At 41.0% G+C, this 13,369-nt stretch overlaps 1 protein-coding gene across 1 annotated transcript in view; it reads left to right on the top strand.

Annotated features, from left to right (window-relative positions):
• Window positions 1-2,387: 2,387 nt before the first annotated feature.
• The window catches only part of HDAC2 (histone deacetylase 2), a 30,084-nt gene continuing 19,102 nt past the window's right edge, over window positions 2,388-13,369 (top strand). Inside the window, exons 1-2 of the mRNA XM_045499329.1 lie at window positions 2,388-2,964; window positions 12,332-12,444. Coding sequence (XP_045355285.1) covers window positions 2,913-2,964; window positions 12,332-12,444 — 165 coding nt within the window. The 5' untranslated portion in view covers window positions 2,388-2,912. The remainder of the gene's footprint in view (window positions 2,965-12,331; window positions 12,445-13,369) is intronic.

The raw sequence follows: 13,369 nt of genomic DNA, 5'->3' as shown, positions 1-13,369 counted from the left end.
TCTGAATTCAACCCCACATTGGGCTCCCTGCTGTCAGTGAGGAGCCTACTTTGGATCCTCTCTCCCCCTCTCTCCCTGCCCCTCCCCCTGCAAATAAGTGAACATTTAAAAAATAATGTAAAAAAAAAAAAAGAATAAAGATAATCCTCAATTACACATTCTATGAATTAACCTTGTTCTCAACTTGTTTCCTTCTCCTATATATTGTCTAAAACTTTTTTCTTTTTTTTATGTTTATTTATTTTTGAGAAAAAAAGAGACAGAGACAGAGCGTGAGAGGGGGAGGGGCAGAGAGAGAGAGAGAGAGGGAGACAGAGAATCCGAAGCAGGCTCCAGCCTCTGAGCTGTTAGCACACAGCTGGACATGGGGCTTGAATTCACAGACCGCAAGTTCATGACCCGAGCCAAAGATGGATGCCCAACCAACTGAGCCACCCAGGCACCCAAAAGACTTTCTTTTTTCTGATGGTGAAAAGGTTTGTGACAGATGAGTTTGAATACGGTAAATGAAATTAGAGTTTGTCAATTCTGATAGAATGTTTGATAATCTACAGTTCATTATGACGTTTAGGCACATAATTCACTTGGTCAGCTCTTGTCACTGGGTAAGATATCCTTCTCCAATGCTAGTTTCTAAGGGTAAAATAATTTGCTTCAATTAGTTTAAAATTAAATAATAAATAACATAACAAGTTCCTCAACAGTTAAGATATATGCCCAGGCTCATCTCACACATTCAAAGCTAAATGCTGTGGATGCAAACAATGATTATTATTACCAGTATTGTAATAACAATCATAATAATCCCTTATATTTACAAAGTTCTCACTGTTTAAAAACTATTCCATATTAACTTTCTTATTTGAGCCACTCAGTATTCATATGAGGAACTATTCTTTAAGTGATCCTGCCTCATTTTACAGATAAGGCAATTCAGACCAAAAAAAGTTTAAGTGACTTGCCCCATGTCATAGGCACAGAGATAAAATTGCATGCAAGGCAGACATAGTCCTTCCTCTGGCTAACCTCTATTCTAATCAGAAGTTAAAAGAAGTTGTGAGCAATCTTAACGTGGTGTTGAGCTAGAGCAGTACTAGTCCCAAGAACTACATGAGGGGCAAAGACAGACTTGGGGTCAAGGAGGTAGGTAGAGTCAGGGAAATTTTCCTGAAGTAAATAAAGTCTCACTTCAGACTTCACTATGCTGAATCTGAGAAGAATATTAGTTTTTGCTCAGAATCTACCAAGTTGATTTTGGACTTGATAGAGTAAAACTTTAAAGTCAATACCTTGTAATTAACCTTAAGCCAATGTTTCTCACACTGTGGTTCTTGTACCAACTGCATCAGTTACCTGGTATGCTTGTTAAAAATACAGACTTGGGAAAAGGGGTTACTCTGGACTTTTCTTAAACTTCTTGGGGTGAGATCCAGGAAAATTGCTTTTTTAAGTATAAATACCTTGAGGATTTTGAAGTCAATAGCAAAATCAAGAAGATATTTTTGGTAGTGGCTCCAAATGGCTCCTGCTTCAATAAGGCCTTTTTTTTTTTGGTGAGGTTATGGAAGAGAGTGTGTATTCGTGTATTCAGGTATTTGGGAGAAAATTGTACAAGATATAGTTGGAATAAGAGTGCTACACTGTAGACTGTCAGAAGCCCCCACCCCTCACAATGCAATGTGGTTGGCTTACAATAGGTGCTTGACAAATGTTTGTTGACCTATTGATCAGACACAGGTATTTATCGCTTCCATGAGTTTTGAAAGTGTTTTAGCATTCTGCTCCAATCTTCTAGTGTCCAAACAGCAGCAGCAGTATGGATGTGTGGATTTGGGGAGGGGGGGTAAGACTGAATGAATTCAAACCCTGGATCAACAGTGGAGACGACCAAGTACCTTACTAAAGAAGAAATAGGAATAATACTTACATCTCAGTGTTTGGGGGAGTCTTAAATGGCCTAACAGGTAGCTTTTATAAATAGGTATCAATGAAAATATTCTAAGTGCAAATGCTTACCACTGTGCTTTACGCCCTGATGTAAATGCATTCTATAAATACTCATTCAAAACCAGGCAGTACGGTACTACTTATTGTCTGTATTAGGCCCCCTTAACAGGTCGCAACCTCGGAGCAATTATCAACAAAAAATAAAGAATAAATGAACAAACAAGAAACCTGAGGCGACCCGGCCCAGGGACCATGGGCTGCAGCCCGGCGTGTTCGAACAGGCCAGAAGGGGTGCAAGAGTGGTCTCTCCCCGCCCGGCTCCCGGCACGTGGTCCGCTCGGGCGGGAGCTTCGCGACAGTGGGGGAGGGGAGCGGCGTGGGACGACGCGGAGGGGGTCTAGGCGGCCAAGACTACGGTTGGGGAGGCGCGACTGCGCAGACTCCGAATAGGCGCAACCACTGTGCGAAGATTGTGAGGGGGGAGCGCTCACCCGGCGCCACACTCCCTTTAGCTACTTGTGGAGTGATAGCCTGACTATTTTTCTCGTTTCACGACTGCATTTGGCGCCGCTCTCCACAAGTTATTCATCATTAGAAGGCCTCTTATCTCAAGGCTGACAAGGATTCTTTTTCTAGTCGGACCCCTCTTTCCCCCCCGTGAAGGCCACAGTGGACGCGTCCCACCTCCCCTCGGCCTCCGGAGGTGGTTTGGCTGCCCCCTCCCCCTCCCCAGTGTCGCGAGTTGGCGCCGCTGCCACCCCCCGCTCCGCGCTCTCGGCCCCTCGGCCGGGCGGTACCGAGTCCTCCCGGCATCCCCTCCTCTCCTCCCTTCGGCTGGCCCTTCCCCGCGGGACTGCCACCCCCACCTTCGCCCCAGCCCTTTTCTTTCCCCGCCGAGCCGCGGCGGCAGCAGCAGCAGCAGGAGGAGGAGCCGGAGCCCGGAGGCGGCGGTGGCCGGGGAGCCCATGGCGTACAGTCAGGGAGGCGGCAAGAAGAAAGTCTGCTACTACTACGATGGTGAGAGGCCGGGACGGCGGCAGGGTGGGCGGGCAGGGCTGGGGAGCCAGGCCGGGAGCCGAGCCGGACTCCGCGGCCGCCGAAGCGAGTGGGCGCCGGTGCTGAGGGGTGGGAAGGAGGAGGGACCGACGTCTGGCCGCATCTTAACCCATTCCCGACCCGACGCCGTCAGGGGGAGCCCCTCCGCGGCGAGCGGCCCCCGCCGGCTCTGCGGCGGGTGCCAGGTGGACGCCCCCCTTTTCCCTCTTGCCGCTCTCCCTCCGGCTGTACGGTCCGCCGCCCTGAAGGCGGCCGCCTGTAGGACGGCGCCGGCCTACCCTGCCTCGGTGGAGGTGGCCAAGGGGATGGTCCGGCCTCTCGTCTCTCCTGCCCGCCACTCGCGGGAACGGAGGTGTTGGGGGACCCTGCTCCGGCCCCCGATCCCTCCCCCCCCGGGTCAAAATATCTACCCCGGCCCAGACTTCACACAAAGCCCCGCGGCCCCGAGAGCCCCGCCCCCAGTCCCCGTCCCTACCCCCCTACCCCCCCCCTCCCCGCGGTCGCGGCTCGCTCCCGCCCCGCCCCTCCCTTCCTCTTTGGCTCTGGCTGGCCGCAGTGTCTGCTCCTTTCTCCGCCTCCAGCTTCACCCCGGACCCCTCGACCGGGTCGCGGCTGGCGAGTAGTTACTGAGGGTGGGGGCCCATGGACGCCTTGGGGCACACTCACTCCTCCGTTTCGCCGGGGCTCCATCCCTCTCCTTTGTTCGCCCGGTGCTTTCAGCGCCACTTTCTCAGGATTCAAACGACAGGGCTTCACTTCCTCGAAAAAAATTGGGGTTTTTCGAGTTTGAGGTAGTTAGTCTTCGCGGGAAATATGACGGTGCTAGGGAGACGTGGAGCTGTTACTGCTTGCGTTCGTGGATCAGACTCGATGGGTCCTGGCTTGCCTCTGTGAGAGGCGGTTACCACCCACTTCTTTGTTGCTCTTTGTTCGATCAGGAAATACACCCTGCTTTGGAGGTTTAGGAGAGCATTGGCATCTTGCTTGTGAAAGCTGTTACTAGGTGGTGGGAGTTTGGGTGTAGGAAAACTTTGAGGAGTCGTGCGGAAAGTGCTGAATAATCAGGTAAGCTTGAGCTTGCGGCCCAGTAAAATATGAAAATCAGATAGCTTAAATTTTAGGGGTTCTCCCATTTGAAATTTGAGCAGAGACGTTACACAAAGACATTAACGGCAAATAGTTTCTCCTGGATTATTCTCCACAGAAGGATTTTGAAAAGTTAACAAAGAAGCTAGGCTCCGTGACCTGCGAGTCCTATTTGATGTGTCTCAAGCAGTACAAATCTTGAAAGTTGTTTCCTACAAGTGGTGTATTGTCTGTATTACAGAATCTTAGGTGGAACCAGACCTTAGAGATCTGGTTCAGAATGAAGCTGATTTTAATTTGAAAATGGCCATACCATATTACTTCATTTAGCAAAGATGAATCTTTTAATGCCTGATCATATAAAATGTGTCTTTGGGGGAAAACTTCAGATCATACAGAAGAAATCTAAATTGTTTGATGTTTGATGGCTAGTACTAAGTAGTTAACAGCTGTGGTATAAAACATTTTTTGAGAGCATTGCATATATGTGTAATACAAATTGAAATTATGCCATCCTGGAGGGATAGAGATAGGAGTACATTTTAATTTTAATATGAGCTATATTTCTTAATGATCAGTCTTTAAAAATTTATGCGTATTTTGAGTCACTGGCGGAGCCCTTGCTCTCCATTCCCTGATCAAATTGGAAAGTAAATAACCGTATGTGTAAATTAATTTTTAAAATGATATTGTTTCTAAGGTTTAAAAAGCGGGGGAAACTAGTGCTAAGGCTCTTCCTGCAGCTTAGTTGCTATTGACAGTGATAGGCTCTAATGAAGCTGCTTGTAACTTCTTGTCATCAGACTTGAATTGTAGAAGCAGGAAGTACACGTAAGGAGCAGTTTTAAGAACAGCTGTTTGTTTCTGGGCCCATTTGTGATGAGCCTTTGCTGAGGGAATGGGATGCCAAGAGCAGGATGCGGGGCTTGATAGGTAGAGTGGAAAAAATCAAGTCTCATGAGTATCACTTATTTACTGTATACCATTCAACTGCTTTACCTGATGACCAACACCAGTTGTGTAACTGAGTTTTTGGAAATCTAAGGCTCTTGCCTCATTTTTAGAATGGAATTTTTGGTTGCTTTCATTTGGGATTTTCTTTGGATTTTTGTCAGGGGTGGGGGGAGCTAATAAAATGTTTTGGAGAAACTATTAAGTTGGCTGGGTATCATTATGCTAATTATTAGTACGTGATAGCATATATACTAAGCTTTGAACAATTAATTCAAAAAGCTTACATTTTCATTATCCCCGAAACCCTATTTTGTCAGCTTATAAAGGTAGTGGTAATTTTTCTTTTTCTAATTGTGAGGAAAGAGAAAGGTAAAGTAGCTTCTGCACCAAAGAATGGGGAGACTTGGAGGTATACAACATGGATTGGATTGAAACTAAAAATCTGCTCGCCTAAATTAGCTGCTTTTAATGTGTTGGTAAAGAGAGTAGAAGACAGGAGTGAAGCGAATTGTACAACCATAGGAATCCTACGTTTAGGCTTAGTGGGACCATTAGGCACACTCTTTGCAACACAGAGAGAATATCTAGCAAATGAAAGAGACTTCTTGAAGACGTGTATTTTTCTCTGTATGCTTTATAGTGTTCAGTATTATACCCTTTAGATGGCTGGAACGCTGGTTCCAGGTGAACCTTCAGGCATTGGTGGATGAGGTATCCTTAAACCTTTGAGGAAACTGCAGCAATTGTTGACCCATGCCTCCAAAGTTTCCAAAAACTCCCTTCTAAATCTTGGTATTCTTGTAGGTACTACAGGATTATCAATACTATGTAAAGTGACATAACTAGTTGCTGAGATCCCTTCTGACTTTAAAATGATGTGATTTCTGTACTTAAATGTAATTAGCAAACCAAGCTGTGTTAACGGCCTTGTCTGTGATACTCACATTTATTTTATTTTTTTAAGTTTACTTATTTATCTTGTGAGAGAGAGCCCACGCAAGCAGTGGTGGGGCAGAGAGAGAGGGAGAGGGAGAATCCCAAGCAGGGTCCCTTCTACAGAGCCAGATGTGGGCCGATCATGACCTGAGCCAAATCAAGAGTCAGACACCTAACCACTGAGCCAACCAGGTGCCCCACAATGCATTTATAACACTTTATCTAGAAATGTTAAATGTGCTCTGTTTTGAATCAAGCTTTAGGCCAATCACATTTAGTGCCTATTTTACAATGTATGTGATATAATAGGGTTGTATATATATGTCATTTACATAATTGTCTGTATATTGCTCTGTGCTGTTTTTTCCTCTTGATAGTGTGCATCAGAATTTTTGGAGACAAGTGGTTCAATGCAAAGCATGCACCACTATACAAGGATAGAATATAAAAGTTATCAAGATTGCACCTCCCAGGATACTCATAAGAATTCTGTTTGGCAGCCAACTATTCACAGATTTTCTTAGACTTTTATTTGTAACAGTGGTGCCAAAGCCTTTTGTTAGATAGATAGCCTTTAATAAAATGGCATGGGTTCTTTGCTGTATTATAAATATTATCTGTAAAATAGGTAATCATTTTTTCTAGAACAGGTTATCAGCAAATCAGAGTACTGAATGAATTACAGCAGCAGTTCATAAATACCAGTAGTCCTAATTGCACATCACTATTTAGACCTAGTACTGTGTAATACTTAAATAAAACAGTTTTTCTTATACTTGGGTCCTCTTCCCCCAGCTATTCTTTACTACTCGTTTCCTTAAAATTTCACCTTATGAGACTTTTCCCTATTACCTTAATCCTCATTACTGATTTTTTTCCCTATTATACTCTCATGCTGTTTATATCACCTGAATTTTGTCCACCTCACTGAATATAAGCTTTGTGAGGACAGAGTCTTGTCTGTTTTGCTTATGTCTGTGCCTCCATCATGTAAATAAAAGTTAAAGGTTTTTTAAATTATTGATGAATAAATGATCAGTACCTTATTTTTATGGATAGAACACTTTTTTTTTTTTTAACATTTATTTATTTTTGAGACAGAGAGAGAGCATGAACAAGGGAGGGTCAGAGAAAGAGGGAGACACAGAATCTGAAACAGGCTCAGGCTCTGAGCTGTCAGCACAGAGCCCGACGCGGGGCTCGAACCCACGGACTGCGAGATCATGACCTGAGCCGAAGTCGGACGCTTAACCGACTGAGCCACCCAGGCGCCCCTGGATAGAGCACTTTCATATAACATTTTCTTTGCTTCTTAAAACCATTCTGAGTTATAGACAGGTAAAATGAGTGGCATTTTGTCTATATTACATTTGAAAATAGATTTGTATCCCTGTTTGACCCAGTCCACTCCTTATCCTTTACCACATTGACTGGTTTTAATGTCCAAGAAGAGGTCAAAACCTGGTACCTAAAAGATTTTTCTTTTTTTCCTTTGGTGACGCAACAGTGGACCTCCTTAGGCTGCTACAAAAAAAGGATGGGCCGGGGGCTTCCTCTTACAAAACAGAAAGTATTAGTAATTATTTTTCTTAACAAAAACTTGTAAATGCTTCGGTTGATAAGTATTTAAGGAGATAGTTGGAATTGGTAATCTCTTAGAGAATGATAATAGCATTGAAATATGAATGAGATCAGATTTAAAAGTTTAATAAGGATATTTGTACTGGTTAATAAGTCCTGTTCCTCTCTATTTCCATAGCAGTTAGCTTATACTTGTTTATGAAAGCCCATAGAAATATCAGATGGGTTTAATATTGGTGTGCCAAGTAGACAAAAGATTATTTAAATCCTAAGAAGGAAATAAAAGCTGTATACCTAAGTGTGGACCTTTGCAGGCTGTTCAGACAAGGAAGGCCTGAAGGAAGAGAATGGGCCAGTTTTAAAAGAGTTTTCCTATGAGGACACATGGGTGGCTTAGTGGCTTAAGCATCTGACTTCAGCTCAGGTCATGATCTCTTGATTTGTGGTATTGAGCCCCCCGTCGGGCTGTGTGCTGAGCTCTGGAGCCTGCTTGAGATTCTGTGTCTCCCTCTCTCTCTGCCCTTCCCTGTTCATGCTCTGTCCCACTCTTTAAAAAATAAACATTAAAAAAAAAACATTAGGGGAAAAAAGTTTTCCTATGTAGTACATTGCAAACTACAAAGGCCAAGTAAGTTAGGATTTGGCACACTAAACAAAAGGGAAGATGTAGGGGAACCATGGGATGCCAAGGCAAGGTAGTAAAGGGCCAGACCACGCAAGACATGTACTAAGAGATTTTTAACTTTGTTCAGGGAACAGAAAACCACTGAAGGTTTTTAAATAGAACTCTTTAAGTGGAAAAAGGATGGTAAAGAGTGATGAATGGAAGACTGAAAGCAAGAATTGGATGTATGTTGGTCCACATAAAATATCATGGTTGTGGCTGACAGAAATGGACACATTTAAGAGAGGTTTTGAGAGTAAAAAGAACTTGTTGGTGGATTGGAAATGGAGCTGGAACTGGTTAATGGTGATACAGAATAAAGGATGATTCCTAAGTTTCTATTTGGATGGAACAGATTAGGTGACTCATTCCTAAGAGAAGAAGATTTTTAGAGCAGTCCTCTTGTTCACTGACTTGTCCAAGCACCTAGAAAAGTGCCTGGCACATGGTAGTCTCTTGATTTTGTTAAATGAATGAATGAACTTGAGAAGCTCCTGATACTTAAAGGTTGGTGGAGGAGTGGCTATGGGGTAGGAGTAAAGTCCGAGAGAGCAGTTTATGGAAGCCAGTGGCCAGTGTGTTAAAGATAGTGGACTAAGCAGTATGTGGAAGATGAAAAAATTAATATTTATAATCATTATTCTGCATGTTGTGAATCTTCACATATTTTTGTGCTGCAAAAATATTAATGTTTGATTATAGGCTGCTGTGTAGATCCCAGGATATCACATAATATACAACAGATGTAACAACTACATTTATAAAACCTGAAAAAAAATCTTAAATACATCTAGTCTCAAGTACTTTAGGTGAGAGTGTAGATCTTAGTAGCCATTTTGTTCTGATAGCTTCTTTTGAAGAGTGAACAGTTGCTAAAATTTTGCAGATAAAATGAATTCTTTGTGAGGACTTCTTCATGTTGACGATTAAAATTTGTTGTGTTCAGGGAACCACCTTGAGCTAATTTTTCTGATGTTTGCTTCATTGGTAAAACATTTTTATGTATTTTGATGAATATCAAGATAACATATAAAATGTCCAAGTTGCGGGGCGCCTGGGTGGCTCATTCAGTTAAGCGTCCGACTTCAGCTCAGGTCACGATCTCGCGGTTTGTGAGTTCAAGCCCCGCGTTGGGCTCTGGGCTGATGGCTCAGAGCCTGGAGCCTGCTTCGGATTCTGTGTCTCCCTCTCTCTCTGCCCCTCCCCTGTTCATGCTCTCTCTCTCTCTGTCCCGAAAATAAATAAACGTTAAAAAAAATAAAATAAAATAAAATGTCCAAGTTGCATTACTTCACCACTTAGATGAGTGGAATTTGTAGGTTCTTAAAACTAAGAAAAGACTTTTTATGTTTATTGAAAAGTGGATGGCTACAAAGCAGCCTTGAGAGAATTTTGAGATATGGGATTAAACCAGAAAGAATTGGGAGATGGTTCTTTTATTAACCCCTTACATTTTGGGGGAATTCTTGGTAAACCGGTTAATACTTACCTTTGGCTTGGTTGCCCTTGTGGACATGTGTCATTTAGGTAGGGGGCACATATTTTTGATGGGTCTGGGGCGCCTAAATTGTAGCAGAGAAAACTTGTTGAAAGCTATATGTATATTCATACAAAATTGGAGGACCCTATATTGGTAAAAAAGTGATGGATTAGATAGGTAGTTTCTTATATTCATTTTCTTGAAATTAGTGAAGACCCTAAACCTTTACCATATTATATCCTTTCCTAGCCAGGCTTTCCCCTACCATTTCTACTGACTGTAAATGTCGTTGCTGTCCTACTAGCTACTGCTTAAAGATGGTCTGCATTGTTCTGCCCACATTTGACTCTAGCTAGCTCTTCTAGCTTGGCAATATTACCGGACTCAGCTGCATCTCACATTTCTTCACTATAGGAACAATAGTAATAATAAATACCTACATCATAGAGTTAATTGACAAGATTAACAGATCATAATGTGAAGTGCTTAGAATTGTACCTCCTAGTAAGCACTCAATAGATGTTCATTGCTGCTATCATTTTTTTTTCAAACACGCTTGCTGAGAAATTGCTACTGTAGTCACCCTTCTGTAGGTTATTGGCATCTTTCCTATTATTAGATTTTTAGTGGCTTTCCATTGGACTCTCAGTATGTCTATAACTAGAGTTATTTGGTCTTAAAATATAATAGATGTTAGAGACATCTCATCTTAGTAAATCTAACCAAGTGTTTGGAAGTTCTCTGAAGACGAGTTTCTTTATTCTTATTCTCATGGTCTCTTGGTAGTGATAACTTAGAAGTAACCTCCCTTGCATTAATTTGGGTACATGATGCTTTGTGATTCTAGCGGGCTTTCTATACCTCAAGAATTTCTTGAAACCAGGTTGCTTTCAAGGAAGTATGTGTGGTGCCAACCATGTAGAACTGAGCTTCATACTATATCCTTGTAAAGGTAGTTTATTTCATACATGACCTCTGAATTGTGATATACATACGCAGAGGAATGTTACATATCCCCATAGTCTTCCTTAGCTACTTGTCTGTATTGTCTTAGCTTTGTTGTTGGCTCTTGGTTTAAGAAAGGTGGCTTTCCCTTTAAATGACTGTGTATATGTTGTTTTCGGAAGAGAGTTTGTATTGAAAATGAGTTAAGTAAATTAGTGTTACAATACCAACAAAATAAAACAGTAGTAGTATTTAGAAATAGCTATGTTATGGAAATAGGCCCATTATAAAACAGGAATGTTTGTCCTGGAGTATTATCAAATACATGGAAGAGAGAAATGCAAGTTTTTGAGTTCTCAGTTTACATTAAACCAAAAAAGGTGGGGGCACCTGGGTGACTCAGTCAGTTAAGCCGCCATCTTCAGTTCAGGTCATGATCTCCTCGTTTGTGGTATCGAGCCCCCCATTGGGCTCTGTCCTCGGAACCTGGAGCCTACTTCCAATTCTGTCTCTCTCTCTCTCTCTCTCTCTCTCTGCCCCTCCCCTGCTTGCTCTGTGTGTGTGTCTCTCTCAAAAATAATAAACATTAAAAAAATTTTTTTTTAACCAAAAGTGTATATTAGGATTTTGGAAGATTTTTTTGATCCTGAAGATAGAGAGGGAAATGGTATTCTTTAACCCTAGTTTTTACATGAACTCATGTTGAAGTGATTAACTTCAAGCCATTAAAGTCAGCTTGACTGTCCTAACAAAAATTCAGAATTATTTATTTAAAGACTAGAATTGATACTAAAATAATTTCTAATTTAATACAGTCTGTTGCAGAAAGTGCTTGTTACATTAAAAAAAATAGTATATTTTTAGAGGTTTCCTTAATATTTTTATTATAAAACCACTAGGTCTTTACCTAAAAGTATTGATTTTATTGAAATATGATAGATGAAAATCTGGTTTTGGTGTTACCTGCTCATTTTAAAATAGACCTTATGTATAAGTTTTAAAACGTTGGTATATAAGATGTCATGGAAAGGTAGGCTGGCAGTTACAACTTTTAATGAGACAAAATATCCTTTCTACCTTAAAAAATGTCATGAGTATGTGTGTCTCATCAGAGCAGAATTTTATTTATGATCTAAATTTCATTTACCAAAAATTTCTCTCATAAACTGTGATAAGGATGTATGTGGAATGTTTTAACCCACATAATTCTAACTCTAAAGGATTTCTGGAATGCCAGTAAATATTCAGGAAGTAATTGCTGTAAAATCTTTAAATAATAACAGTGAAAGTCAGCGAATTTACCTTAGGCATCTGAACTTGCCAGTGGATATGAAAAGTAATTATCAATTTAAGTAACAAAAACCACTTTTGTAAGTCATTACAGAGTATTTTATTTGGACTAATCCTAAATAAGAAATTTTGGTAAGCGGAAAATCAGAAAGCTTCCTTGCCTTAATCTATAAATAAGCATAACATATACTAATGGAGTTATCACATGTAAACGTGTACATAGTATCTTGGTTTTCTAATATAATTTGAAAGTTGAAAAATCCAAAATCATTATTTAAGGTTTTAAATCTTATTTGGGTGATAAATGCCTGCTACTGGTAAACCTACATAAATTTAGATTGTGAAGATTCTCTTGTTCGTATTATTCAGTTGATGTTGTTTTTCTATTTTAGGTGATATTGGGAATTATTATTATGGACAGGGTCATCCCATGAAACCTCATAGAATCCGCATGACCCACAACTTGCTGCTAAATTATGGCTTATATAGAAAAATGGAAATATATGTGAGTATACCTTTTGGTAAATATTCAGCAGTGATTTTATTTTTTTAATCTACTGCCCTGAAACTTTATTACTCCCTTTGGAGGGCATTTAGCAGATGAAAAAGTCTGGAAGAAAACAGAAACTCCTTTTTGTTTTATTCTTCAGAGAAAACTGGGAGTGTGGGAACTGTAGCCTCTCTTTTCCCTGCTCCTCCACTACTTTTAAAAAGTTTCCCATATCCCACCTTTTCACGTTCTGGAGAACAACTCAGTTTAGCATACTAAATATTTTTGTTACCGTAGTGGTTGACCTGGCTGTGCTGCTGAAGAGTTGACCTGGGACTATTACGAAAGAATTAGGTAGAAAATTCTAGAAAATTGGCATATGGAACAGTGTGTTAGTGGACGTGCAGAATATAAATAACATTTAAGATACAGCTGCTTTAAATGTTTTTGCACTGATGGGAGTATATATAAACAAATGTAAGACACAATTCTTGCCTATCTGGGGAGAAAAGAAAGACTTGAAGCAGTTAACAATGTTGGGGGTGTGTGTATGTATGTGTGTGTGTATATATGTATATATGTGTATATGTATGTATATATGTATATATACATGTACGTATATACACATGAGTTATTTTCTTTGAAATATAAACAGAGGAGAGGATTGGATAAGACTATCTGGAAGCCTTCTGGGCTTCTGGGAGAAGTGTGTCATAAATAAAATTGAGCTCTTGGGCACAAGGATAATTAAGATAGGCAAAGGAAAGGAAGAGAGATCCTGAACAAAGACTTAAAATTGAGATTGAGTCTCATTCTCACTATATGCAGAGCAGGTTTATGATAGAAGGCTTGTGACGGAAAATGAAAGAAAGTGTTTCTAAACATGGATTCGGTAAGTGTTGAGCCATTTCCACTAAAATAAAAGGAGTGATTAATTTAT

This window comes from Leopardus geoffroyi, chromosome B2 (assembly GCF_018350155.1).
Source record: "Leopardus geoffroyi isolate Oge1 chromosome B2, O.geoffroyi_Oge1_pat1.0, whole genome shotgun sequence".
Lineage (NCBI taxonomy): Eukaryota > Metazoa > Chordata > Mammalia > Carnivora > Felidae > Leopardus > Leopardus geoffroyi.
This window is presented reverse-complemented; position numbering and strand designations above follow the sequence as displayed.